Source organism: Rattus norvegicus, chromosome 14, assembly GCF_021556685.1.
Source record: "Rattus norvegicus strain SHRSP/BbbUtx chromosome 14, alternate assembly SHRSP_T2T, whole genome shotgun sequence".
Classification (NCBI taxonomy): domain Eukaryota; kingdom Metazoa; phylum Chordata; class Mammalia; order Rodentia; family Muridae; genus Rattus; species Rattus norvegicus.
The window spans coordinates 81,553,027-81,580,096 of NC_141547.1; the positions used below are offsets into that span (position 1 = coordinate 81,553,027).

A 27,070-nucleotide genomic window follows, 5' to 3' on the forward strand; every position below is an offset into this window, starting at 1 on the left:
ATAACATTTCTTTAAAAAGGATTGAGCCCCAGCTTATCGGTGACTGCCAAAGAAGGACAGCAATCTAAGTTGGTAGTCTGCACTGCCTTCATTTGCTCGCCTTGTGTGGCAATGAGATTCTAGCCCTCCATCTTCCCTGATTTCCTGCAGGAGTGGTGACTGGCCCCAGGAGAAGAACAGGGCATTTGCTCTGTTCTGTGGATTAAGTGTCATTGTTTGGACTATGATGGCAGCATAACAAATTACCTGCACAATTGGTAGCTGGAAATAGTGTTAGTCATTGATTTTTGTCCATGGTTGCTGGGATGTGGAATTCACAGCAACTTAGTGGGATAGCCCCATGTGTAGGGTCTCTTCCAGGTTGATCAGGTGGCTCTGGCTAGACGTCACATACATATAGGCCACTGTCACGTGTCTTCTCGAATGCTGCCTTTGGGGTTTGTCTCTAAGAGCCTGGCAGATGGAGTACCCTTTTCACTTTAGTCTGTGCTGCCCAGCTTCTGACTACTATCAAGGTGGTAATAGACTGCTTTTCCTGAGAGGGGCGTAGGTGTCTCAGGCATGTTCTAACGCCTCTGCTCATGACTTGACAGGTATAACTGATGTGCAGTCAGATTATTGGTTACTTTTCAAGTGCTCTACCTGAAAATTATTTGGTGTGTGTGTGTATGTGTGCACGCATGTACACATGTACATGTACATGTAGTATAGTGTAGTGACAATTCTGGAATTTTGGGTTCTTTTAAACCCAGAAATAAGTTGATCATGGTGGCACACGCCATTGAACCTAGCATTCTGGAGACAGAGGCATGTGGATCTCTCTGAGTTTTAGGTCAGCCTGACAGTTTCAGAACAGCCAGGGCTTCACACAGAGAAAACTTGTCCTGAAAAACAAAAACAAAAACCCACACAGAAATACCGTTTTCATTTTAATCCCAGGTGTGGAGATATGGTGCTGCTTCAGGCTGTCTTTAGCAGCTGACTGATTTTCCTTGCGTTGTGGTAGAGGTGTGGTTTTGCCAGCTGCAGATAGTTTCTGTGACTGTGTGACGTTTGGAACTCTGGGAACTTTTCAGAGGGTAGATGTTAGAGCCAGAAGAGGAGGTGACTGGTTGTTGGTAATTCAGGACCAGGGGTGGTTTGTTAGTAGTCATGCTCAAAGAAGAAAGAAGAAGAAATAAATTAGATTCAGATCTCTCTCTCTCTCCTCTCCCTCTCCCTCTCCTTCCTCCTCCCCCTCCTCTATCCTTTTTCTCTTACCTAGTGATAGGAGGTAAAACCAAAAATGGAGGGTGTGGGGATAAAGGGTGGGAAAAGAAGAACCCACAAAGTAGCAAAGACCAGCTACAAGCAAAGAAAGGAAAGAACTCGATTTAGGGCACGATCTCTCTCTCTCCCCTTTTTCTCTCCTATCTAGTGATAGGGGATGAAACCAGGGGTGAGGGAGGTGATAAAAGGTGGGAAAAGGAAGAACCCACACAGCGGCAAAGACCAGCTCCGGCGTAATAGTCAGTTCTCTACATTTCAGTCCTAGGGAATCAAACTCAGGGTGTCAGACCTGGAGGTGAGCCTTTTACTCACTGAGTCATCTTGCCCCTCCTGCGTTGTAGTTTTAAAGATGTATCTGTATGTGTGAGAGCATTTTGTCTGCCTGTCTGTATATGCACCGGTTGCATCCTTGGTGCCCTGAATAGACCAGAAGAAGTCATTGGAACTCCTGGACTGGAGTTAATAGTTGTGTAAACTGCCATGCGGGTGATTGGAATAGAACCCAGGTTCTTTGGAAGATTGGTGAATGCTCTTAACTGCTGAGCCGTCTCTCCAGTCCTGTTTATACCTGTATCTATATTCGTATCTATCTATATTTTAAGAGATGAAAATCTCTGTCCGCCCAGGCCAGTTTCCAGTCACTAGGCTTGATACTTTTCCTACCCCACCCTCTTGAATAGCTGAGATTATAGGTGTGTACCATTGTGCTTAGCTTTCAGATGCTTCTTTTGAGAGAAAACTAAAAAAAGAAACAGAAAACCTGGGGCTGGAGAGATGACTCAGTGATTTAGAGCCCTGACTGCTCTTCCAGAGGTCCTGAGTTCAATTCCCAGCAACCACATGGTGGCTCATAGCTACCTCTAATGGGATCTGATGCCCTCTTCTGGTGTGTCTGAAGACAGCTACGTTGTACTCATATATATTAAATACTTTTTTTTTTAAAAGAAAGAAACAGAAAACCTGGTATTGTATGCCTGTGTTTTAGCTGCGTATTGATTCTTAAGTTTGGGATGACCTTGGTTTAACAGAACTAACTGGTGGGCTTCTTTGTTAGAAGTACCTCAGGAAGCTGTAGTGCTTTTGTCTGTGTGGTGGGAGCAACACAATACAGATAATTCTCTGTTGGGCAGCTTTTGTGGTTTAGGCTCCAGTTTTTGTGCTTAAAGACAAACTCTTCAAGCAGGACTTGAAAGCTTTTCTTCCTATGTAATATGTTAGGAGCCAGAATGGAGGAGATGGGGTAGCCTATGAAGCTTAGATTTGAACTTGGTATCAAGGTCTGTGTTGGCTAGGTACCTGCTTTGAGCCCGCTGCTCAAAGGTGACTTTCTCCACCTGTCCATGCTATTTCCAGACTGAGCTGGAGCCTGCTTGTTCACACAGATCCTATTGTGTTGCAAATCCTTATTAAAATCCGAGTCAGATGGCCTGCCTATGGAGCACCAGGATGAGATCTTCCCATTCAAAGGGGTTGTAACTCTGCAAGCCTGAGACCCTCTGGAGTATGGTGGCAGTGGTGGCTTCCAGCTCATAGTGTAAACAGAGCAGGATGACAAACACCAGAGGAATTTCCTGCCCGAAAGCCAAGAAGTTCAGGGATCCTGAAGTTTGTAGAATGGGAGTAGTGTAGAGAAGTCATGTAGAAGGTTAGGTGATGTGTAGGCAGAGAGGACAGACAGACACCGGAGCTGCAGAGATGAGGAAGCACTGTGGAGGCCAGGCTTATCAGGTGCATGCATGTCAGGAATCAGAAAACTTAGATGATGAAGCTGTGGATGGGCTCTAGAGTGAAGAACAGAATCAGAAAGATTGGAGAGGTGGCAGGAGAGACAGATGAATTCAGGAGTCTGAATGGGACAGTCCGGGCCTTTCCAGAGAAGCACTGAGGATACTTAGTAACTACCAAGTAGCTGAGGCCCCAAGGGACTTGGAAGATACCTGAAGTTCTTTCTCATTCTAACACTGGAGAGAAGATAGGAAGCCAGACAAGGGGTGTAAGCTTTCTGGGAGCAGCAGGAGAGAGAGGCAGCATGTTTCTGGGGCACCATTCCTAGGAAGCTGCAGAAGCTGCAAGATGAGGCCAGTCAGAGTGGGCAAGAAAGCGCTGCTTCCCAAGACGACACGGTAACATCTGTGAGCTAGTAGAAGTTAGCCTAAGAGCTTTATAATCCGGCCGGAGACTTGTGGGGCAGCATTAACTAGGCAGAGACATTGTATTTGAAAACAGGACTTAGGGACAGACCTCAATATGTAGTTAAATTGGACCATTTTTCATAGGCAGTGTGGTGTTGAGAATAGGTTCCTGAAAATGTTTAGAGGGAGCTGGCAAGATGGCTCAGTGGGTAAAGACACCTTCCAGCTTGATAACCCAAGTTCAAGCACCGGAACTCAGTGTGAAAAGAGAGAACCAACTCCTGCAAGTTGGTCTTTGATCTCTACAAGTGCTGTGCAAACATACAAAATAAATACATTAAAACTTTATTTTATGTATGTGAGTGCTTTGCCTCTGTGTGTGTGTATGTGTTTATGTATGTACTACATGTATTCATGATGTCTGAGGAGGCATCCACTAGAACTGAAGTTCCAGATGGCTGTAAGCTGCTAGTGTGAGTTCTAGGAACTGAACCCAGGTCCTCTCCAAGAGTAACAAGTGCTCTTAACTGATAAATAATTTCTCCAGCTCCAAAATAAATAGGTAAATAAGTAAATGTTTAAACATTTTTTAAGAATGTTCATAGCCAGACATGGTGGCACATGCCTATAAATCCCAGCACTTGGGAGGCAGAAGCAGGTGGATCTTTGTGAGCTCAAGGCCAGCCTACACTCAGTCTATAGGGTAAGTTTCAGGCCAGTCAGGGGTGCACAGTGATCCTGCCTTATAAATAAATAAATAATCAAATAAATAAAGTACACTGAGTCTTCAGGAAGGGTCGCATGGGCTAGTACAGTGGAGCTGGTGGCTAATGATGTAGGGGGTGGGGCCACTGGGATAAAGTGAGGATCCTAGAAGTCTGCAGCTTCTCACTGCTCATGTGAATCAGTCCCAGGTCCAGAGCTGAGGGACACAGTGTATCTGTGGGGAAGTCCTTTTCAGGTTCAGACACACACAGTTGCATGGGCTTTGAACCTGCACCATATATTTTACCCATGGTAAGATAAACTATGACTTGTAACAGTTTAACAGACTATCCCCAATTTGTTTTTTTTTTTGGTTCTTTTTTTCGGAGCTGGGGACTGAACCCAGGGCCTTGCGCTTCCTAGGGAAGCGCTCTACCACTGAGCTACATCCCCAGCCCCGACTATCCCCAATTTGTATGTGGAAGTCTTAACCCCGAGACCTCAGACTTGTGAACTAAGTTTAGAAACGGGGTCATTTTCCATCTGGCTAGTTAAGTCGTGCTGGTGTGGGATGGGCTCATTCTAAATGACTGGAATGTCCTGAGCAAAGTGGGACGTTGGACACAGAGAGAGATGTGGGGACGTGGAGATTGTGAGCCAGAATCCTGAGCACTTTCACAGAGCCTAGGGAGCCTGTTCAACAAGGGCGGGGCTTACCGCAGCACTGATCATGTGGTCATGCAGCGTGCAGTCCAGTCCATGTGAGAAACTGCATCCCACAGACAAACAATAGAGAACCTACCTCGATGCTTGGGGGGGGTGTAGTTCGAGGTAATGAGGTCTCTGCCATTGGTGGGGTTGAGTTAGTGGGCACTCCTGCCTTTTGTGGAGCACCTGCTCAGCGTGTGCCGGTCTTGGGGAGCTGGCATGGCCATAGTTTGGGACAGAGAAGATGGGCTAGGATGAGGATTTTGCTCTGTATCCCGTACCCTGGAAGGATGACTGAAAGAGCCCTACCGTCACCTGCCGAGGCCAGGTCCAGGGTGCTACATGGGCCAAAGGACAGCCTTAGGAGTCAGCAGTTGCCAGGTCAAGCTGCTGGGAGCTGGGTAGAGGGTCATCTAAGCCACAGGCTTACTTGCAAAACAGTTTTGGCGAGTGTATTGTAGAGGGAAAGGAAGTGAGGGGACTGTACCCTGTCCTTCGTGGCGTGTTCACTCTACCTAGGAGTGACATTAGGGAGCAGTGTGTGTGGGACTGGGTTATTTCCCCGAGTGCCTGAGTTTGCAAGTCCTTTGTCATCAGCTCTCATCAGAGCACCTGCTGCCTCTGTCCTGGGCAGGGCTGGTCAGTTCCATCATCTGAGCCGGGTTTCTCTGATTCGGCTGTGTCTTCCCCATGTCTGCCTTGGTAAAGTCTTAGCCTTTGCCCCCCTCTTCTCTTGCTTACCTGCCAGTCTTGCTTAACACCAGAGAGGCTTCTCTGATTGCCCCTCTAAATAGGCCTTTTGAGCTATATCTCATTTTGTGCATTCAGGTTCCTGTAGGGGGAGACTCACTTGGCATTGTGGGAAGTGACCTTATCTTTTAGCACCTGGCTAGTCCACTCCACATGTATGCTGCAGTTTGTTTTGCAATGGTGGGGATGGAGCTCAGAGCCTTGAGCACCTAGGGACAGGTGCTGCCGCCCAGCCACACCCTAATTCCATGAGCTGCTTCTGAGTTGCCATATCCTTGTGACCTGTGCGGCACACACGCCTTCCTCAGCAGTTACCAGCAACCTCTTTGTTCCACGTTTTAAACATCTGTGATTATGACAAGGTGACATTCTGTACATATCCATTCCCCTATTATGCAGCACGCAGAACTTCCAAATATCCATACCTTGCCTCACACCAGGTCACTGATAAATAGAAAATAATGCTAGTAATATGCTGTCATCTAGCAACAGTTAGTCAGGCTGTGGATGTTGTCTCTTTGAGGACCATTGTTGTACATTTGTGCCCTTTGGCCTGGGTGGGGCCTTGCTATGCTCTTTCCTGACCCAGCATTTATTTTAAAAATTCCCTGGGGGGGATTTTATTTTTGTTTTATGTGTAGTAGTGTTTTGCTGGCAATATTTCTGTGCACACATGTGTGCATTGCTTATAGAGGCTGAAAGAGAGCATTGGATCCTCTGGGACTGGAGTTTAGAGAAGGTCATGAGCTGCCCTGTGAGTTCTAGGTGTTGAATCCGGGGCCTCTGGAAGAGCAGTCAATGTTCTGAACTCCTGAGACATCTTTCTAGCCAGAGGTACTGCTTCTAAAGAATCGGTCAGTTACTTTGATGTTTGCCTCACTGGGCTCCCCTGACATTTCCTCCTGATTAAATTGAGGTTCTGAGTTTTTGTAAGGAGCGCCCCCCTGTGGGCTGTGAACTCCTTCCTGTCCCCTTAAGAGTCTTGTGTCTGTATGTCCTGGCACTGGCTATAGTCACTTTGCTCCTGTGGTTCAGGCTAGTTTTGTTATTTTTTCCTTTGTAATTAAGTGTCTTGTGAGAAGATAGTTGGAGACTTCACATTCTATTGACCTTTGAAATTCACAGATGATCCCCAATGGAGATTTGTTATGTAGGATAGCTGTAAAATGGCAGGTTTTTAATTTTTTTTTCTGTTATTGTACCTCTGTTGGTAGTTGTCACTGTGTTATATAGGGAAGAATTTGACTTATGTTGACTGAATATTGATTCATTCAGGTAGATTTGGGACTTCTGCTTCATTCTGTGGATTGGATTAAAAAAAATTTTTTTTTTTTAAACTTGCATTATACTTCTGTGGCTTTTCTATGTTGATGTGTGTGTTTTGTGTGATGAGGTTACAACAAGGTGTGTGAGGACTGGAGAGAAGGCTGGGGGGTTAAGAACAGTGGCTGCAGCTGGGCGGTGGTGGCAGCCGTGCAGTGGAGGATGCAGCACACACCTTTATCCCAGCCCTTGGGTGGAAGAGACAGGTTGGGTCTCCGTGAGTTGGAGCCACTGTGGTCCACAGATTTGAGCTCCAGGACAGCCAGGGCTACATAGAGAAACCCTGTCTTAGACCAGTGGCTCCCATTCCAGAGGAACTGGGTTCAATTCCCTGTGCTCGCATGACATCTAACAGCTGTAACTCCAGGTCCAGGGGATCTGACAGTTTCTGGCCTCGGTGGACACTGCATGCATGTAGTGCACAGGCATGCATGTAGTGCACAGGCATGCATGCAGGCAAAACATCCTCATACATACAATAAAATTAAATCTTAAAAAGGCACAACGAGGTGTTTGAGAGTCTCTTTGGTGGCATGTGGGCCAGGAGGGGCCACTTGCTGTCATTACTCTTCCTGGCAGAAGACCCTGCAAAGCCCTTGCCCTGTTAGGGCCTGACTCAGAGATTGGGATTTGGGGGCTTTCAGTCTAGGTGAGCAGTGAGGCCAGGCTGCCCGTGGCCCTGTGTCCCGGCTGGCTCTGCCAAGCTTATGGATGACCAGTACTTCTCCTATGACATGGCTTGTTAGGTCCTTTTATTTGAAAGAAAGAAAAGCAGACAGGCTGGCCCTGCTCTGGCTGCTGCCCCTCTCTGGTGTAAGTTGGATATGGTGTTCACTGTGCTGGGGTTGTGTTTACTTAACGCTGTTGCCTTCAGGCGTGGTGGGTGGGATTTCAGGTCAGATGGACTAAACAGGAATAGTACTTGAGTGGTGTGTTATCCTCCTGGCCGAGAACGGCCCCATGTGTTGATGGCATCTTTTATTGAACTTAGCTCACATATGTGCTGGGTACCTGCTTCCTGCGTCCGCTAATGGAAACTCATGACAGGCTCTAAGCTAGCCAGTGTGTGCTCAGTATGCTGTTGGTGACATGTGGCCCTGATCCCCGTGCTTGCTACATGCCAGCCTTGCCCTGTTCAGTCACACGCTGGCTTTTGAGCCTCATGTTTCAAAGTCGCAGGAAGTATTTGTTGTTTCTTTTTTTTTTTAAATGATTTATTTATTTTTGTATATGAGTACACTGTTGCTGTATTCAGACACACCAGAAGAGGGCATCGGATCCCATTACAGATGGTTGTGAGCCACCATGTGGTTGCTGGGAATTGAACTCAGGACCTCTGGAAGAGCAGTTGGTTCTATTAATGGATGAGCTATCTCTCCAGCCTGTATTTGTTGTTTCTGTTGACAGAATGTATATGTATTTTCAAGAATGAAAAGTTGGTGTTTGACCTTATTTGAGATCTTTTTAATATCTGTAAAAATATCCCTATGATTTTCTTCTTCTGTTACAGAGCCCTAGGCTTGGGTGCATTTTGTTTGCCAGCATGACCCCTACCAGGCTTGTGATGTTTCTTCTAACAGGTGTGGGTGTTGTGGGTCATACCCAATGATCTTGGGGCAAACACTCCCAGGGTTGCTCTCCTTTGGAGAGCCTTACTGGGCCGGCCAGGTCTTCTTTTTGCATTCTAAGCAAGCGCTCAACACTGAGCTCCACTTCCGGCTCTATGTGTTGTTATCCCAATTTGCCATGTTTCCCACCCTGTGTTTTGGGTACTTTTTCTTTCTGATCTGGTAGCCCTTGGCTGCTCACACACCTGCAGTGAGACACTGAGTAGGAGCTCCCACGTGCACAGTAGGATGACACCTGCAGAGGGCACTCCTTGCACGGTCTTAGATGCTTACTTCCAGGACTGAAAAGCTAAGAGCTGCTGGCCTCCCTTTTCATCATTACCACGGCAGTCCTGATCTCTTGCCTCAGCCTGAACCTGGTGTAGTAGAGTTCTGTGCTTGCCTCTGGCATCCCACCCTTCATCTTTTGTAAAGAGAATCCCAGTTTCAAGGGCTGGAGTTAGGGGGCAGTTTGGTCAACTGCAAGAGCTAGCTGGCCTCTGTGGTATGGGGCCCAGTAACTTACCGCTGGTGCTCTCACTGGATATAGCTGTTGTTTCCCTTCTCATGTTCATTACCCGTTAGGGACAGAGCCTGCCACTTGCTTCTTCAGGAGAGGCCTCAGAGGCTGGTTCTAATAAGCACCTTACTGGTCTTCTCTAGAGCCGTGCTTCTCACCTTGCTGATGCCGTGACCCATTACAGTTCCTTATCTTGTGGTGACCCCCAACCATAACATTATTTTCATTGCTACTTCGTAACTAATTTTGCTACTGTTGTGATTAATAATGTAAATTTCTGTGTTTTCTGATGGTTTTAGGTGACCCCCATGAAAAGGTTGTTCGACCCCAAAGGGGTTGTGACCCACAGAATGAGAACCACTACTCTAGAAGATATTACTAGAGGTTTCAGGAAGGAACATAGTTATCTTGGAATTAGGAAGGCAGTTGTCAAGGAGGGATATTAGGAACATTTTATTTTACACAGGATGTTGTATATATAGAAATATGGACTGAAGTGAATAGTCATGTGGCAATTTCTCTTTACAGTGACAAAGCCCTGAAGAGTCTGCAAATGGGTCAGCATCTTTAAGTCAGAGCTATAACCCTGAGCTTTGGCTCAGACCTGATGGCTTGAGCCTGCTGATGTCCAGGCTTCTGGAAATCCAGTGCCCATAGATGTGGACTAAGGAAGAGCCCCGACCATGGTCACTCTCATCACGGAGAAGCTGCAGAACCAGAGTTTGGATGACCTTACCCGAAGGGCCTGTGAGGCTGTCCCGGTGAGTCAGCTTGGGGGTCAGAGCCGTAGGCGTGAAGAGCACTCTGTAGCGAGGAGGGTGGAGGCAGAGCTGAGCTAGGGGCACTGCACAGAAGCCAGTGTCTGTAATGATCATCACCAAACCAAATCAACGTCTAATACAAAGCTGACCTACACAGACTTCTGTGGCCTGCTTACCAGGTTGGCCACAGTAAGTAAGCCATCCTGTGATCCTGCTACCCCTTTCCAGGAACTGGGCTCAAGATTTCAACACAGATACGTTCACCTGCTTTAGCTTTAGGGGGTGGGTCTTTTTATTCTTTATTCTTACTGTGAACCAATTATTTATTTATTTTGTTAATTTATAATTAGTTTATCAGGTATATTGTTATGTGACAGGGTTTTACAGTGTAACCATGGCTGGTATGGAACTAACCGTGCAGACCAGGCTGGATTTGAACTCACAGAGATCCACCTGCCTTTGCCTCCTGAGTGCTGGGATATAGGCATGTGCTATCACATCCGGTGGTTACCTATTTTTAATGTTTAATATTTGTAACTTGTTACTTCTCACCAGATTCACTTTAATGTTTTGTCTCTGTGCCATGACTTGAAGCTAACACAGATACACTCTGAGTACTGCTAGCGATTCCAGAAACAAGCAGAGAAACCATGCAGACAGCTGGGACACTTTTCTTAAGGTCTTGTGTGATGATGTTGCCCAAGCTGGGCAGTGTTCATGCCCAGACTGCAGGCACAAGTCATTCTATATTTGGGTGTTTTTTCTTCCCAATACATTTTTCATAAAATTTGCTCTTAGAAAAGTAGATTTACTTTTTCAAGCTATCCTAAACATAACTAACAGTTTTCTTGGTTTTTCCCGGGACAAGGCTTCTTTGCGTAGTCTTGGCTGTTCTAGACCTTGCTCTATGGACCAGACTGGCCTTGAATTCCTGCCTCTGCCTCCTGAGTGCTGGGATTAAAGGTGTGTGTCACCACCATCCAGTGACAGTTTTCTAATAACAAAACTGAATATCAGTTTTAAAAGTAAAATTTCAAAGAATTAAATTTTAATAAAAAAGTCATTAAACATTCTGTGCCTCCATTGCTATGGCCGTGATGCTAGTCTGGTTGTTTGTGCCGCCAGCTCGAGCCCCACGTGCTGGATGGGTACAACTGGTAGTGGCAACAGTTCTCGTACTTGGGCTCCCAGAATGGTTCAGCTTTTGAATCCCAAGGCAGCTGAGTTAGAGCATTCCTTATGCAAGGACCTCCCCCAGTCTTGGGGCTTTGCTGGGGACAGTGGCTGATGTCTAACATCGTGGACTCTCATTATGGCCTCACGATGTGTGCCTGGTCCTGTGCCTCTGTCCTTCTCTAAAGCCAGTGTCCTCTAGTCCTCCCCTGATTCAGCAGGGTTGGCTCTTCCAATCTCTGCTTCTGTGTGGATTTTATGTGGTCACATGGGCTCCTCTCTTCCCAACTTTCACACCCGGAACCTGAGACACCCAGTTTTTCCTAGTTTGCCTTTTTGTATTCGAAGGATAGTGAACAATCCAGCTGTTACAGAAGGACCTGGAACAATTCTCACTGCTACCTCAGGGATGGAGTGGCACAGGTGGTTTATGGTCATAGATGGAGGATTGGTGAATACAGTGGACTCGTGTATCGATGGAGTGCCAGAGCCACAGCGAGGCTCTGTGGGATGAGTTGGAGTGTACGTTGAAGTTGGAAGGAGTTGGGGGCAACAAGGAAGGAGCAGTTGACAGGTAGTGGGGCCCAGAGTATCTTCAGACAGGAGGGGACATTGTGAGCTTGGACCTGGAGTTTACGTGTGCGTCTCAGTTGTGCACTGAGGCGTCTGATGCAGTTGGAAAAGTGTTTCTAAACTCCAGAGAGGCAGGGGGAGAGGAGCCAGTGTAGCCGGAGCATGTGGGCAGTGAGGTGTGGGAAGTGCTTTCCTGGCTGAGGACTTCGTGGTGTCACAGAAGGCTATGCCGGTTGGCTTTTGTCAGCTTCACATAGCCCGGACATATCTTGGAGGAAGTCATCTTAATGGAGAAAGTGAAGTTATAGGCATTCGTTCTGACCCACAGTCGACGGGAAGGGCACAGCTCAGTAGAAGTAGTTCTGTCCTGTAAGACAGCAGGCTGAACAAGCTGTGCAGAACAGGCCAGTAAGCAGCATTCCTCTGTGGCTTCTGCTTTAGTTCCTGCCTCCAGGTTTCTGCCTTGGTTTCTCTCCATGGACCGTGACTCAGGATGTGTAAGCCGTCAAACCCTTTCTTCCCCAGGTTGCTTTTAGTCATGGCATTTTGTCACAGCAGAGACCCCAAGACACATGCCTTGGTCCTGGGAGTTGACTCTTAGGTACCAAAGGCTTGAAGCAGAAGGACCATGATTCAGATGAGGGTAGAAGTCCCCTCTAGCTGTGGAAGAGGATAATGAGGCCAGGGGAAGCAGAGAGAGACGCCAGCCAAGACCACCGTTAGTGTTGGTCCAGGAAAGAATAAAAGGCTGAGTTAGATGCCAGTGGAAGAGGAGAGAGGACCCTGCGAGATGGCTGAGCGGGGACAAGGCACGGAGCATGCTACTCTCTAGATGGTTGTAGCACAGCTGATTGGTGCCTGTGTGTTCCCAGCCATGTCTGTCATAAGACTCTGCTATCTCAGCACATCTACTTTCTTATCTCCTAAGGAGGCTCAGCAGTTGCCGCCATGTCTCAAGGCCCTAGGATGTGGTACGACATAGAGAAAGCCTTGCAAATGGATGCACTCAGCACTCTGCTCTCTTGTGCTACACCCACTGTCCTGAGTATGTGCGCCTGTGTCCTTGGGCTGGTCACCTGCTCATCTCATCTCTCACCCAGCCAAAGCCTTGTAGATACCTGCTGTGAAGTGTCTGTCTGTGCTGTGCCAGTGCTGTCCAGTCCTTGAATGTGTGATATACTCAGTACATCTTGTTAGATACAGGGCCACAGCTCCTCAAATTTTCTAGGAGCCATTTCTGTTGGCGAAGAAAAGCCTGGAGCCTGTTGTGGTCTCATGGTGGATGCATTCTTTTTTTTTAAGATTTATTTATTTTATTTTATATAAGTACACTGTAGCTGTCTTCAGACACACCAGAAGAGGGCATCAGATCTCATTACAGATGGCTGTGAGCCACCATGTGGTTGCTGGGATTTGAACTCAGGACCTCTGGAAGAGCAGTCAGTGCTCTTAACCGCTGAGCCATCTCTCCAGCGTAGTGGATGTACTGTTATGCACACTAGGGATGTAGGCCTAGGGGAGCAGGGCTATTAAAACAGTGCAGGTGCTTACTTGCTCTCGGGAAGTGGTTGGACCTCAGCAGGAGGATTGCAGGCAGGAGTGGCTGTCGGCCTGATGGAAAAGCAATATTCTGGCCCACAGCTGGGGCACTTGCAGGTCTTTGAAAGGTGTGGGCAGCTCACTGAGTATGCCTGGCGGGCGGGTGGCGTAAGAGCTCCTGAGCATGTGCAGTGTCTGTAAAGCAGCTTTCTCTTCCCATCGAGCCTGAGGTTGTCCAGTGCCCACAGAGCCCAAGCTGGTGGTGTTTACCACCCCGATTCAGCCATTAGGGGAAGCATTGTCCACTGCAGAGGAAGACCTGCCTGTCTGTAGGCAGCCTGCATGCTGTTAAGGGCTGCCCTTTTCTGAGTCTCAAACCCAACTTTTAATTTGCTCTTTGTTTGTTTGTTTGTTTGTTCGTTCGTTCGTTCATTCATTCATTCATTCATTCATTTTCTGTAATGGAGTTACCTGGCTTTGAACTTGCTATGTAGCCAAACTCTGGTCCTTCTGTTTCCATCTGTGGAGTCCCAGGTGATGGATTACAGGCATGTGCCACTCTACTTATCTCGTTTATTGATTGGTTGGTTGGTTGAACAGGGTCTTGCTGAGTAGCTCAAGTTAGTCTGTGGAACTTGGAGTATTCCTCTCTGGCCTCTTTGAATGTTGGGATTATAAATGTGTACCAGACACCTGGCTTTCTCTGTGGGAAGCAACAGTAGTTCCCCAGCATTTCCGGTGCAGTTGCTATGGCATTTCCTGCTAAGTTCTGAGACTGCCAGTAGCTTATCTGCCTTCCTGGAGGCGGGTCACCCTGCTGTCTGGTCTTGCCAGGACTGACCACCAGACTAGGGCTTGGGTCCTGTACATGGACGAGCAGTAAAGGGCTCTTTGGTTTTGGCTCAGCCTTTTTTCTTCTTCTAATTTTGCATGAGTATTTTGCCTGAATGTATGAGCACTGTGTACCTGGTGCTCAAGGAGGCCAGGAGAGGGCTCCGGAGCCCCTGGACACGTGGTGCTGGGAATTGAACTGGGATCTTCTGAACCATCAGCCGATGCTCGGAACTGCTGACCCATCTCCCCAGCCCTCAGGTCTTTCTGAGAAGTAACTGTGGTGAGGTTTGAAAGACCGTTAGCCCAGATCATCCAAAGCAAAGGCCAGAGCTCAAGAGCAACACGAGGACGGCTGCAGTGGCTCAGGATGATGTCCGTTTGTTTAGCCAGATTTTGTTAGGTTTAAAAAAAACTTGTTCTGGGCCAGTAACATGGCTCAGTGGGTAAAGGCATTTGTTGCCAAGCCCGACAGCTTGTGTTTGGTCACATGGTGGAAGGAAATAACTGATTCCCATAAGTTGTTTCTCGTTTTAACATGTTCACTGTAACATATGCACAACCCACCCCTCTGTACCACCCCACACAAAACAAATGCTTTTTTTTAAATGTTAATTATTTTTAAGAAAAGTATTTTCCAGAGATCAGTACTTTCAATTTTAAACACCAGTGGCGGTGTTAGGGAGAAATAGCATTACTGTGGTAAACTCTTGAGTTTTCACCTGAGTACTGAGACTTCTCTTTTGTCACTTTTAGTATTCTGCTGAGAAACTGGACAAAAGTGGCCATTTGTTCCCTTTGGAGATTGGCGGTAAGTGTCTCAGAAGCCCAGGGAGGGTCTTACAAGGCTGGAGTGGCAGATGATGGAGCACGGTGTCATTGGGCCTCTGGCCAGGGGGTCTTGGAGCTGGACTGAGTGAGATAGTCCGAGAAGGTTCAGGGAGGCCGTTGTGTGACCTACATGCGGGGCAGGAAGAGCTGAGCCACCACCCTCCCTGCTCACAGCCAGGAGTCAGAACTGCTCTCTGAGCAGGACGAGCCAGGGCCAAGGCTCGGAGGAGCCTCTGCTTTTGTTGCAGGTAGTGATGTGGGGGGAGCTGAGGACTGTGCACCTTCTGTGTGAGACAGGGGTCTACTTTGTGGCTTCCTTCACCTGTTAGAGAAAGGGTGGCCAGGGGGTATGTGGTTCTGGCTGCCGTTCTGCTATACACCCTGGCTGAATGAGTGCCCCCACTCACTTCCTGACACATTGCTCTCCTCTCTAGCAGTTAGACAGGATAGTGGTCCCTGAGTGTGGGGATAAATCCAAACAAAGACCTTAGGGTTGGGCTCACCCTGTGTTGATCTTGACAGTTGGAACGAACACCTTACATGGTAGAACCACGTCAGGCTCACCTTGTTCACTACCAGATTTCTAAAGTATTGCCAACTTTTTTCACAAATAGAAGTGAAAGGTGAGGTCTCCATCTGGTTCCCACCTCACCTGGCTTGCACCTTCTCTCTCCTGGCCTGCATAGGAGGCCACATTAAGTACCTCAGTCCCTGCTCAGAGTTCTGAGGGCTCGTTTGCATTCCCTTCTTCCCTGCTCCCCTCAGTCTCTTGTCTTACCTTCGTGCTGTCTCAGGTCACCCCAGGGCCTGTGATGTATCTTTCCCCAGAGGTGACCTTGGCTGTTTCCTATTGGTCTCTGTGGTTTGTACTCCAGTGTCTCTTACCTTGTTGGTGGTTGGAGGCAGCAGGGAGAAGCTGAGTGACCTATTGGATGCCCTCCCATTAAGAGTGTCAGAGCATCTTCTGGTTAGGTCATGGGATATTTGAGCTTTACAGCTGGGCTGACTGCATTTGAAGTCACCCACATACCTGACTTTGCACTTCTGTGAGGAAGGGCTAGAGTGGGTGCCTGCCCTTACAGCCAACAGGAGGAACAGGAGGTTGGGTCATGGCAGCTCTGAAAAGCTCACGCAGGGTCTGGGTACCAAGTCCTGAGTGGTCAAGCTGACCAGAGGGGAGCTAGACTAGGCTGGACAGGTATGTGGAGAGCTGTCATATAGGCTATGCCCCGGGGAAAGTAGATTTGTATTGACTCCTAGGGTGTTGGGTCTTGTGAGCTGTTGTGAGCTATGGTCTGGCTCAGATGTCTTAAGGATTCCTGATCTTCCTTAACGGATTCGATGGTAGAGGCAGAGAACCCTACCCCTTATGCTGCTCTCCTGTGATGTCTCGGGCACATGGTTTTACAGGATGACGAGCCACCAAGGCACATTGCCAGCACCCTGCTGGAGGGCCGAAGTAGAGGGTTGAGGATGTCAGAGAGGTCTCTGTCCCAGTCCACTGTCCAGCAGGCAGATGTCCAAGCCACGTCTTGTTTTGTTTTGTTTGAGACCGGAATTTGCTGCGTATCCCAGATACAAAGTAAAACTCAAGGGCTCATTAATCCTGCAGTTGCCTCACAGGTACTAGGATCACAGGGGCGAGCCTCTACCCAGGTTAAGCTGGATCCTCTATCTGCAAGAAGGTTTGAGACTGGCTGTCTCCTTGGCTGGTTAAGAAATGAGGCTGGGGGGGTTGGGGATTTAGCTCAGTGGTAGAGCGCTTGCCTAGGAAGTGCAAGGCCCTGGGTTCGGTCCCCAGCTCCGGAAAAAAGAACCAAAAAAAAGAAAAGAAATAAGGCTGGGGCTGGAGAGATGGCTCAGTGACTAAGAGCACTGACTGCTCTTCCAGAGGTCCTGAGTTCAATTCCCAGCAACCACATGGTGGCTCACAACCATCTGTGATGAGATCTGATGCCCTCTTCTGGTGTGTCTGAAGACAGGTACAGTGTATTCATACATAATAAATAAATAAATATTAGAAAGAAAGGAAGGAAGGAAGGAAGGAAGGAAGGAAGAAAGAAAGAAAGAAAGAAAGAAAGAAAGAAAGAAAGAAAGAAAGAAAGAAAGCGAGGCTGTTTCCAGGAAATAGCTTTGGCTCTTGACTGGCAAAGGTCTGTCTGTCTTTAGAGACTGACCAGGGACAGTGGTAGAGCGTTATGATGGCACAGTGTATTAATGAAATGGGATGAGATCAGAATCAGATTGTTTTCAGGAAGTAGGTGGAAAGACAGCTCTTTACGACCATGTGAAGCCAGGTTTGGTGGTGCAGGCCTTTAATCCCAGAACTCAAGAGGCAGAAGCAGGTGGATCTATAACTTGAAGGTTAGCCTGGTCTACAGAGTGAGCGCCATGACAACCAGGGCTACATGGAGAAACTGTCTCAGAAAAGAAAAAAACAACAGGAAGGACCAGGTGAAGTCTGGCCATTGAGATGCCAGTGGCCCATGTGAGCAGATATGTCCGTGGGCCTGGGAAGGGAGGCAGCAGGGTGGTTCCCTATGTTCACCTGTGTCTTTCCACACCTTTGTGTTTCCTTAGTGGATAAAAGTCCCTGGAAGGCCTCACATGGAGGATGGCCCTTTCGAAGCCGGGCAGCCTCAGGCCCCTTCTCAGTGGGCCCACATGGTGTGTCTCACACCGAAGGTCTCAAGTGGCAGCTGGAATCCCCAGGGCCCATGGCTGTGGGCCGCTTCCTGGACCTCCGTGAGAGCACAGGGCCACCCGCAGCTCCACCAACCAAGCGACACTGCCGGTCCCTGTCAGAGCCAGAGGAGCTGGCTCGATGCCGTTCCCCATGGCGCCCTGGTAGCTCCAAGGTGTGGACTCCCATCTCTAAGAGGAGATGCAACAGTGGCGGGAGTGCCACGCTGCAGTGCTGCAGTGGTCTCGGCAACCCTGCACTGCAGGGCAGTCTAGCCCCCGGCCTACCCAGGAAGCCTGTGTCGCCCACCGGCCCTACCTCACCGATGACGCCCCGGCCAGCTTCAGCCAGCAGTGGCTTTGTGGATGGCAGTGAGGGCAGTACGAGCTCAGGTCCACCCTGGCTTTCTACAGGACCCTGCCCATTTTCCTCCAGGCGCCGACTGTCCCTCTCACAAGAGCACCTTGTAGATGCAGGTGCCTGCCTGCCTTCCGCCAGCAGCACCCCCACTTCCACACCTGAGCTAGGCCGGCACCATGGCCTGCTCCGGTGCCGCTCACAGCCTTGTGTGTTGGATGGGAGGAGGGTTCGGCGCAAGCGGAGACGGGAGGAGGATGCCAGGTGGACGCGCCCATCCTTGGACTTTCTGAAAATGACTCGGGTGAGGCCACATCTTTGTTCTTGGGTGCTTAGGAAGCCTATGGTTTGCCTTCTGTTGGTCTTGGAGTGAGGTTGGTTGTTGCCAGCAGTCCTGTAATCTTACTGACTAGTTTCTTCTGAGCCTAGCGGCCATCGGGTACCTGGGTGCGCAAGCTCTCACACCCTGACACTCCTGGCACATCCTGGAGGTGTTTGGTTTTGAGGGAACGTTTTAGCTGGCGTAGTAGACCACTGTGTCTGGCAGTACCACTGCCTGTCATGTGAATCCCAGAGAGGTGCTGACAGTAGTGGGAGAGGACAATGAGAAAGGCCTCACTGTGGCTGAGTCCCCTCTGATGCATCTGCAGCCTGGGCACGGTTTCTCAGCTCCTCTGTGAGAGCGGGAGTAGGGCCCAGCAACTCTGCTCCCCTCTGGGTTACTAGGGAGGTACAGAAGTAATAGACCCCTCATGCTTTTTTCTCAGAGCCAGGGCCTCACTATGGAGTCTTGACTGGTTTGGAACTCATATAGACCAGACCAGCCTGGCCTTAAAGTCAGAGATTTGCCTGCATCTGCCTCCTGGATGTTGGGATTAAGTCATGGCACCCTGGCAATTCAGGAACTAAGACTGTGGGTATTGGGGAAGGCAGTGTTGTCCTTCTTCTCTGAGTGACTGTCAGTGGCAGTTTCCAGACTCCCCGTTGCCCATCCCTGTCCCTGGGGCTTTTGGCCTGACTTGTCTCCTGTCGGCATTACTGTGGATGCACGTCAGACTCAGCGTTGTGGGTGGGGTCGGGGCTGTCCTGAGCAGAGCTGCTTTAGTGTGCAGACTGGGGACAGTGCAGATAGGTCAGCCTCTGCCACTAGGTTCGGTAGAAGCCTATCTGGCAGTCCCAATCTTGTGGGAGGTAGCCTGGCTCTGCTGATGCCTGTTGTGCATCCCGCTGATGTGACTGTTGACTCTGTCTGACAGGTTTTCCAGAAGCTTCTTGCTTGCAGCTGTGAGGGTTGAAAGCGCATTCTTTCTGGTATGACTGTAGAGGGCTGATAGAAAGGAAGTGGTGGTGCTTTTAGTGTGGTGTTGACTGTTGGGAAGTTAGCAACAAGTTCTGGATACCCAGGCTTTCCCTGCTAGCCAGTGCTGTGGGTGTGGCTTGTGGCATCACTGTGTCCTCTGTGGTGGTAACAGGACAGCAGCATAGGATGCTGTCAGCAGAGAAGTCCTGGACTTGGGTGCCTTCTGCGGAGGGGATAGCTCGTTACACAGAGGGCTGATGGCCAAGGGCTGCTGCTCTGGAGATGCTGTGAACACTCTGGGTCCTTAGGAGGTAGAGGAAAGTAGCTCTGGCCAGGTGTGCTGGTGCTCGACATTATAGACGGCTCAGTGTGGAGCTGTGGTGCCTGAGGGGCCCCACCTCATCTCTGCTCCATTCTCAGTCCTCCTCCCGAGCAATGGCTGTCACTTGGGTGTTCTCCCTCCCCTCCCTGGTTGTCTGCCTCAGGACTCAATGTCCTCTGTTCCTGACATGGACACTATTCCTGTCAGCCTCCACTTAGCCCCCACATCACATCGTAACCTAAACTCAAAGGTCAGGATTACGTATGGTTAGCTGTTACTGGCTGACAGGGGAGCCCAGCTGATCTGGAAGCATCTGAGCTGTGCTGTCTCTCCATCCCTTCAGGTCATGGGACAGGAAGCTCAGCCGGAGGCTCTGGTCATACTTGGCTGCAGGATCTGCTTCCTGACTCCCTCCCGTGGCTCCTGATCATTGGCATTTATGGGACACATTAGTGTTCTTTATCTATCCAGAGTGGGTGATCTGAAGAGCTGGCGAGGAGACACTGCAATGTCTTTTGGGACCTAGTTTCTGTGAGTGCCATTCATGTAGTCCACACGTAGCACACTGACCTGCTTAAAGGACCGCCTTGTAGTGGCTGCGGTAAGCCCTGCGAACTGAACAGGCACTGGCTGAAGCAGCTGGAATTATGCCGGCAGATGGTGTTGTAGGGACAGGACCAGTAGGGAAGGAGGCGGGTGAGAATAGCCTTATGGCTTTTGTGCATATGCATTTATTCTTATTTCTGTTTGTATTTATGTGTGGATATGGGTGTTCATGTGAATGGTGCATGTGCAGTCCAGAGGTCAACCTTGGTAATATCATCTACTTCATTTTTTTTGTTTTTGTTTTTTGTTTGAGATGGGGTTTCTCCGTGTATCCCTGGCTGTCCTGGAACTTATTGTGTAGACCAGGCTGGCCTCGAACTCACAGAGATCTACCACCTCTGCCTCCAAAGTGCTGGGATCAAAGGCCCTTGCCTGTCACCATACCTGTCTTCCAGACCATTTTTTATTTTTTCTTTCATTTCATTTTCATTTATATTTTCTTTCATCATTCCTTATTCCTTCAAACTCTCCCCATATACCCCTCCTTGCTCTAGTTTAAATTCTTGACCTCTTTTTGTTATGTGCATATATGTATATGCACACATATTCCTGTAGGTTTTTTTTTTAAAGATTTATTTACTATATATGAGTACACTGTAGCTATCTTCAGACACACCAGAAGAGGACATCAGATCCCATTACAGATGGTTGTGAGCCACCATGTGGTTGCTGGGAATTGAACTCAGGACCTCTGGAAGAGCAGTCAGTGCTCTTAACCGCTGAGCCACCTCTCCAGCCCTTCCTGTAGTTCTTTGTGTAGGCTTGAGGCCTCGTGGTCTTTGCCTGCTCCACTCTGGCATGCTGTCCCTGGTTAGCTCGTCTAGGCAGTCATGTGGGTGAGACTTTATGCCTTCTGACATAGTGGAAAACACAGTCTAGCAAACTTGCCCATCTTTTGTCTCTTACAGTCTTTCTGCTCCATCTTCCACAGTGTTCCCTGAGTGAGCCTTACGTGAGGGACTTGTTTTGTAAGTGTGTCCATTGGGCTGGGCTCCACAACTCTGTATTTTTGATTGGTTGTGATCCCCATCTTTTGTAGAGAAGTTTCTTGGATGAGGGGCGAGGACTACACTTAGCTGTGGGCATAAGTGCAAATATTTATGATACAGTTGGGGATTATGCTAATTTAGTGACCACTTTTTTCTTTTTAATTGAAACAAGGTTTTTCATTTTCTCTCCAGGACCTGGGCTCACTGGTTTGGCCAGGCCAAGTGACCAGAGGCCCAGGGATCCTCTGTGCCCCCAGTGCTGGGATTACAAGCATGTATCATCATAGACATGTTTCTTTTACATTAGGTACTGGATGCCAAACTCAGGCCCTCATACCCATGTGGCAAGTGTTTTACCGAAGAAGACATCTTCCCAGCCCCCAAGCATTCTTAAGTACCTCCCTCAAAATGACTTTAAACTTTTGTCTAGATTTTGATCGATTAAGATGTCTTGGGCGGAGTCAGTGCGCTGCTCATTAGGGCTGAAACTCTGCTCTCTGCTTGACAGGCACATGCTGTTTCTGACATCGCCATTCTCAGTGCAGACTCTGGGCAGTGCAGCCAGCAGCGCAGAGGCGCAGGCCTGTGGTTTTGTATTGTTGAAGCTTCGTGATCTTTCAAATAAAATAACATCTGAGACTACTAAAAAGCGAAGTAATGAATGTTTGTGCCTCCCTCCCCAGTGATGAGTGACACTTTACAGTGCTTTCTTTAGTTGCCTTTTTAATAAACAGAGTGGCTGGGACCTCACAGGGCCAAACCCTGCGCATAGCTTGGGTCACCTAGTCTAGGCATCTTTGACAGCTGTGGGGTACCAGAGGGGCATGCTCAGTCATCCCTACCCTCTGACTATAGCACTGTTAGAGCTAGAGGCCCTCTGTGAACATCGAGAGCAGGGCTTCCTCTCCCTCACAAGTCTGATTGCATGCAGACTCACAGGCAGAGGAGCCAGCAGGCAGGCTGTCTTCAGATCTGCCACCCATGGGTGACCATGCCCACCCCCCACACTTCCCTCACCTGTCTGTGTGAACCTGCCTCATCATAAATGGCTCCACATTTCTCCTTGCCCTAGCCTCTCTGCTCCCTCTCTGTCCCTGTCAGCTAATGGTCCCCACATCCCCCATTCTTGCCCTCTAGTGTTGACTTCAGAATCGTGGGCTAGGTTTTTGTTGTTGTTTGTTTCACGGTTTAAGATTATTTAGACTGTGTGGTGGTGCAGTTCAATCCCAGCACTTAGGAGGCAGAGGCAGGTGAATTTGAATTCCAGGCCAGCTTGGTCTGCATAGTGAGTTCCAGGCAGCTAGGGTTGGTTACGTAGGGAGAGACCCTGTGTCAAAAGCCAAGGTGGAGGTGGGGAGATGAGTTGTAAGGCATTTCATGTTCTGTAGAGTGAGGTTTCTGAGGGACACCATGGCACCAGTGTGTTAGGTTCAGGAAGCAGCAGCTCGCTCTAGGCCCAACCCTGCATATGAGGCCCGAGTACCCGCCTCCTCCCCTGCCTTTCTTTGCTCATCGCTGCTGGTCTCTCCTGGCTACATCTGACCCGTGTATGGCTACCTGATGCTGTTACCTTGTTCTGAAACAGCTGTCCCACCCAGGAAAGTCCTGTCCCATCGTCTTCCTGCAATAGCCGGTGCTGACTTGTGTACTATGGCTGTGGCTGTGGCTAGGGTGCCAGGCCTGCCTTTCCCCAGTCTTATGGAGCACGGTCTCCAGGGTGGGCAGTTTTCCTGTGTACCTAGAGTGGAGTACTACCCTTATATCCCCTTCAGGCCACTCTCCCGTCTTCCTGAGACCGTGACCAACCTTGTTTTTCTCTTGGAGTAACACTTGCCTGGTGGCTGAGCATCTACTTCTGGGGCGGCCCTTTTGAGTTTCTGGTTTGTTGGCTCTGTTCCGCCCTGTCTCTGTTGCCAGGGTTTTATTCAGTGGTGCTGAGGTGCTGGGGCCTCCCGAGTCCTTCCTGCTCATGGCTGTCGGCTGGTGTCACTCTGCTGTTCAGTGATTACTTTGGAGGGCCATGATGTCTTACCCCTGTGGACACTGCACCTTGTTGGGAGAGGACGGACATCTGGGGTGGGGGTGGGGCTCCTCTCCTTACAGCTGGCTTCCCCCCATGCTTACTCTGACATGCCTTCAGATGCCTTCAGATGCCTCTAGTGTCCCCAGTGTTTGGCAGTGCCCGCCGTTTGCTCCTGTCAGATGGAGACAAGAGTCTACCCCATCTTTGAGATCTGTGGTGTAGACTGGTGTTGGGATTCCTGTGTTCTGGGAAGACTGTTAGTCTCTGCCTGGAGAATGGAGTCTTTGGAGCCTGGCCTTGTGTTTGGGGTACAGATGTTTTCATTTCACTTTTAAGGTGTTCTTAAAACCTTATCCATTTTTGAAATTCTTTTCTGAGAGCAGACCTCTCTTCTTGGACAGAGGTGGGGGTGGACACTGTAGGGTGTCTTTGTCATCTGCCACGGCATGGATGCTCCATGTATCCCTCAGGCCTCCGTAACTTGGGACCAGGCGATCTTTCCCTCCCTGACACTGAGGAAGGCCCTCTTGGATGTGCTCAGATGTCTACTGATATTTCTTGGCCAACCTGGGGTCTTGGCCGGGCACAGACACACACATGGCTCGGCTCTAGGCATGGCTTACTGCACCTGTCTCAGGCTCCAGCTCTACTCGGGTTTGAAGCAGCCTTGCTGGCAGGAGCAGAGCTCGTGAACACAGGCTTAGTGTCTGTATTTGCCAGGCGGCTTTCTCAACACAGAGAGGAAAGCGCTTGGATGCTTGTGGCAGCAGTGTCAGGATAGCTGTAGGATGCTGGTGTTTTAGAATCCCCCTGGCTTCATTGTGGTGAGGTTTGCAGTGGTGACTGGATACAACAGAATATGTCTGTTTCACTCAGCTTGGAAGATTCCTGGCATGGACAGCACCCTGGCTGGCCGACCTGTCTGCCTTCCTTCCTTCCTTTGTTTTTGTGGCAATAGGTGCTAGTGCCTCCCTTGAGACACGGTGGCAGGTCAAGTCATGATAGGTGTGGGCTGATTGACGGTTCTCTCAGGGATGGTAGTTTTGTGTCGGGCTCTTTGCTGGGTAGCAGTTATTTCTCTGTGCATAGAGGAGACGGACAGAGGTTGCTGCTTGCTGCTGAGCTGACCCAGAGGGCACTGGAGTCCAGCGGTGTTTTCTCCACATGTCAGACCATGTGGAAGTCCTGAGGTGAAGGCAGGCTTCTGACTGCAGACCCAGGTAGACCTTCTATGGTTGGGACAACTGGTGCATGCCTAGGGTCTGCTGTCCTGCATTTGGATGTCCCACTGTCCAGCAGGGCCACAAGAAATAAGCTGCAGGCAGAGTCTTCCAGCTGGTACATGACAGTCCAATTCATCTTGGTTTGAGCAAAAAATAAATTATTCCTTATTATTTTGGGGCCAGAACCTAGCTGCTTGTGTCTTTAAGGATTTGCCTTTGGAATATTGCTGCTCACATTGGCTTGTGTCTTTAAGGATTTGCCTTTGGAATATTGCTGCTCACATTGCTTGCTGGGTTTGCTTTGTGTCTTTGAGACCGGGTTTCTATGTGCACCCTCCCAGGTAGCCTAGAAGTTGAGCTCCACACTGCTCTCCTGAGCACTAGACGACAGCCGCATGCATAGCCGAGTGCCATGTGCCTTGCAGAGTCACTGTTCATAGTTGAACAATAAAACCGAAACAGTGCAGTTTGTCTTGTTGAGACAGCTAATTCCTGTACAAACACAGCTCTGAGGAAAACTGTGTTCTCCCTTGGCTTACGTGCTTATACTCATTTGTGATGGGCATGTTTCCAGGGATCTTCTAGTCAAAAAGTAGATTTTTGCTAAGAGTGGTAGCACGTGTCTGAAACTCCAGCAGTCAGAAAGTAGGAGGAGGAAGATCAGAAGTTCAAGGCCACACTGAGCTACATAGCAAGTTTAAAGCCACCCTGGACTACTTTGTCTGTCCTTACTCCAGACGAATTTGGGATTGGGGGGTGGTGGTGGTTGCTGTTGTGGTTGCTGTTGTTGTTGTTGTTGTTGTTGTGGTTGCTGTTGTGGTTGCTGTTGGTGTTGTTGTTGTGGTTGCTGTTGGTGTTGTTGTTGTTGTTGTGGTTGCTGTTGTGGTTGCTGTTGTTGTTGTTGTTGTTGTTGTGGTTGCTGTTGTGGTTGCTGTTGTGGTTGCTGTTGTGGTTGCTGTTGTGGTTGTTGTTGTGGTTGCTGTTGTGGTTGCTGTTGTGGTTGCTGTTGTGGTTGCTGTTGGTATTGTTGTTGTGGTTGCTGTTGGTGTTGTTGTTGTGGTTGCTGTTGTGGTTGCTGTTGTGGTTGCTGTTGTGGTTGCTGTTGGTGGTGTTGTGGTTGCTGTTGTGGTTGCTGTTGTGGTTGCTGTTGTGGTTGCTGTTGTGGTTGCTGTTGGTGTTGTTGTTGTGGTTGCTGTTGGTGTTGTTGTTGTGGTTGCTGTTGTGGTTGCTGTTGTGGTTGCTGTTGTGGTTGCTGTTGTGGTTGCTGTTGGTGTTGTTGTTGTGGTTGCTGTTGGTGTTGTTGTTGTGGTTGCTGTTGTGGTTGCTGTTGTTGTTGTTGTGGTTGCTGTTGTGGTTGTTGTTGTGGTTGTTGTTGTGGTTGCTGTTGTGGTTGCTGTTGTGGTTGCTGTTGTGGTTGCTGTTGTTGTTGTTGTTGTTGTTGTTTTGTATCACTGATTAGCTAATGTTCTCAAGGCCAGGGTGGCCTGATAGTCTGTGTCCTGGCGTCTGTGCTACTTTCCCGGTACCAGTGTACCTCCTAGAGTCCCCATGTAGTGGCACATGGAAGAGGGCTGTTTAAAGCAGCCTGGTGGATATTGTGAGGACTTAGACAGGGCTGTGTGAAAGGGACTGAGCACTGCAGGAGGGGACACAAGGTCATACCAGGGACGTGGCAGCGAAGCAAGGCCCAGCCATGTCAAAGGCAGGTATGTGTAGCTCTAACATGTGCATCCCAGGACATGGGTGAGTTCCAAGAGACATGCGCAGTAGTCTGAGGTCATGGGGCAAGTGGACCACGCCACCAGACAGAAGAACTGGTAAGGTTAAGTGAGCCCAAACTCCGTGGACCTCAGGATTGAGAATGGTAGGAGTGGGGCCAACTCCCTGGTAATTCTACCTGCCCTGGATCATGTAACCATGCACCTCCCTGAGAGGGCCATGACAGTCAGGTATTTAATCCCTGACTCACCCCGAGTTAGGTGTGTGCATTCACATTTGCCATTGAGTAAAGCAGTTTGGACAAGCCAGGACAGTCTCATCATCAAGGATCAGAGCAATGGGTCGGCCTCCTAAGGAACAGCACCTGAGTCTCCCAGAGAAGCCAGCTGTCTTACAGCCCTTACATACTCTCACCACTCACTCGGAATCAAACTAGGTTCCACTCCCCACCTTCCACTTCCTGCCTGGCTCATGGGTGCTCCAAGGGGAAGTGTGGACCAGGACCCCCACCCCTTCCCAACTCACCTGGGTACTCAGGAGACTGGGAGCCACAGCAGTTGTTCCAGACTCCCCTGTTTCCCACTTGGGAAAACACCGACTGCATTTTGCCTCCCCTGAGCGGTGTGTAGGCAACATTCCAGGCACCCAGCCACAGGCAGAATGCAGCCCTCTGAGTAGGCAAGTCTTTTTCAATAAGCGAGCTCTGGTTTGGAGCAGAGACTGGTAGTTGAGTTCACAGAGGGCATGCGGACAGCACAGCCTCTCAGCTGGCTCTTCTGGCTCTGTGCCTTGGGTGCGCCTTGGGTAGTATATGCTAGAGGCAGTCCAAGATGCTGGCAAGGCTCAGAGTGCATACCTGGACAAGGGTCATTAGAGGCCCCTTGTGTGTTTTTCACTTAGAGGTTTTAGGATGAGAAGGCTCTCCACATATTGTATTTGAGATGAGAGTGGACGGTGGGAGGCAGGGTCGAGGCAGTTAGGTTAGGGATTGAGGAATGAATCTGTGTGTATGTGGGTCTGATAAGTTACAGCTGGCTAACCTGACCTGAAACCTGTTTTGAACCACTGGGTGGTGTTGGAGATGGGGTACATGAGGAGAGGATTCCTGGATAGTCTGTCTACCAAG

At 49.2% G+C, this 27,070-nt stretch overlaps 1 protein-coding gene across 50 annotated transcripts in view; it reads left to right on the top strand.

Annotated features, from left to right (window-relative positions):
* Fam53a (family with sequence similarity 53, member A) overlaps positions 1–27,070 on the top strand; it is a 33,549-nt gene that overhangs the window by 5,664 nt on the left and 815 nt on the right. For 18 of the 50 annotated variants that reach the window (NM_001107228.3, NM_001436893.1, XM_087583222.1 and 15 more), the window contains 3 exon segments: positions 9,543–9,775; positions 14,648–14,702; positions 17,303–18,066. In NM_001107228.3, coding sequence (NP_001100698.1) covers positions 9,698–9,775; positions 14,648–14,702; positions 17,303–18,066 — 897 coding nt within the window. In that variant the 5' untranslated portion in view covers positions 9,543–9,697. 50 annotated transcript variants of the gene reach the window in all.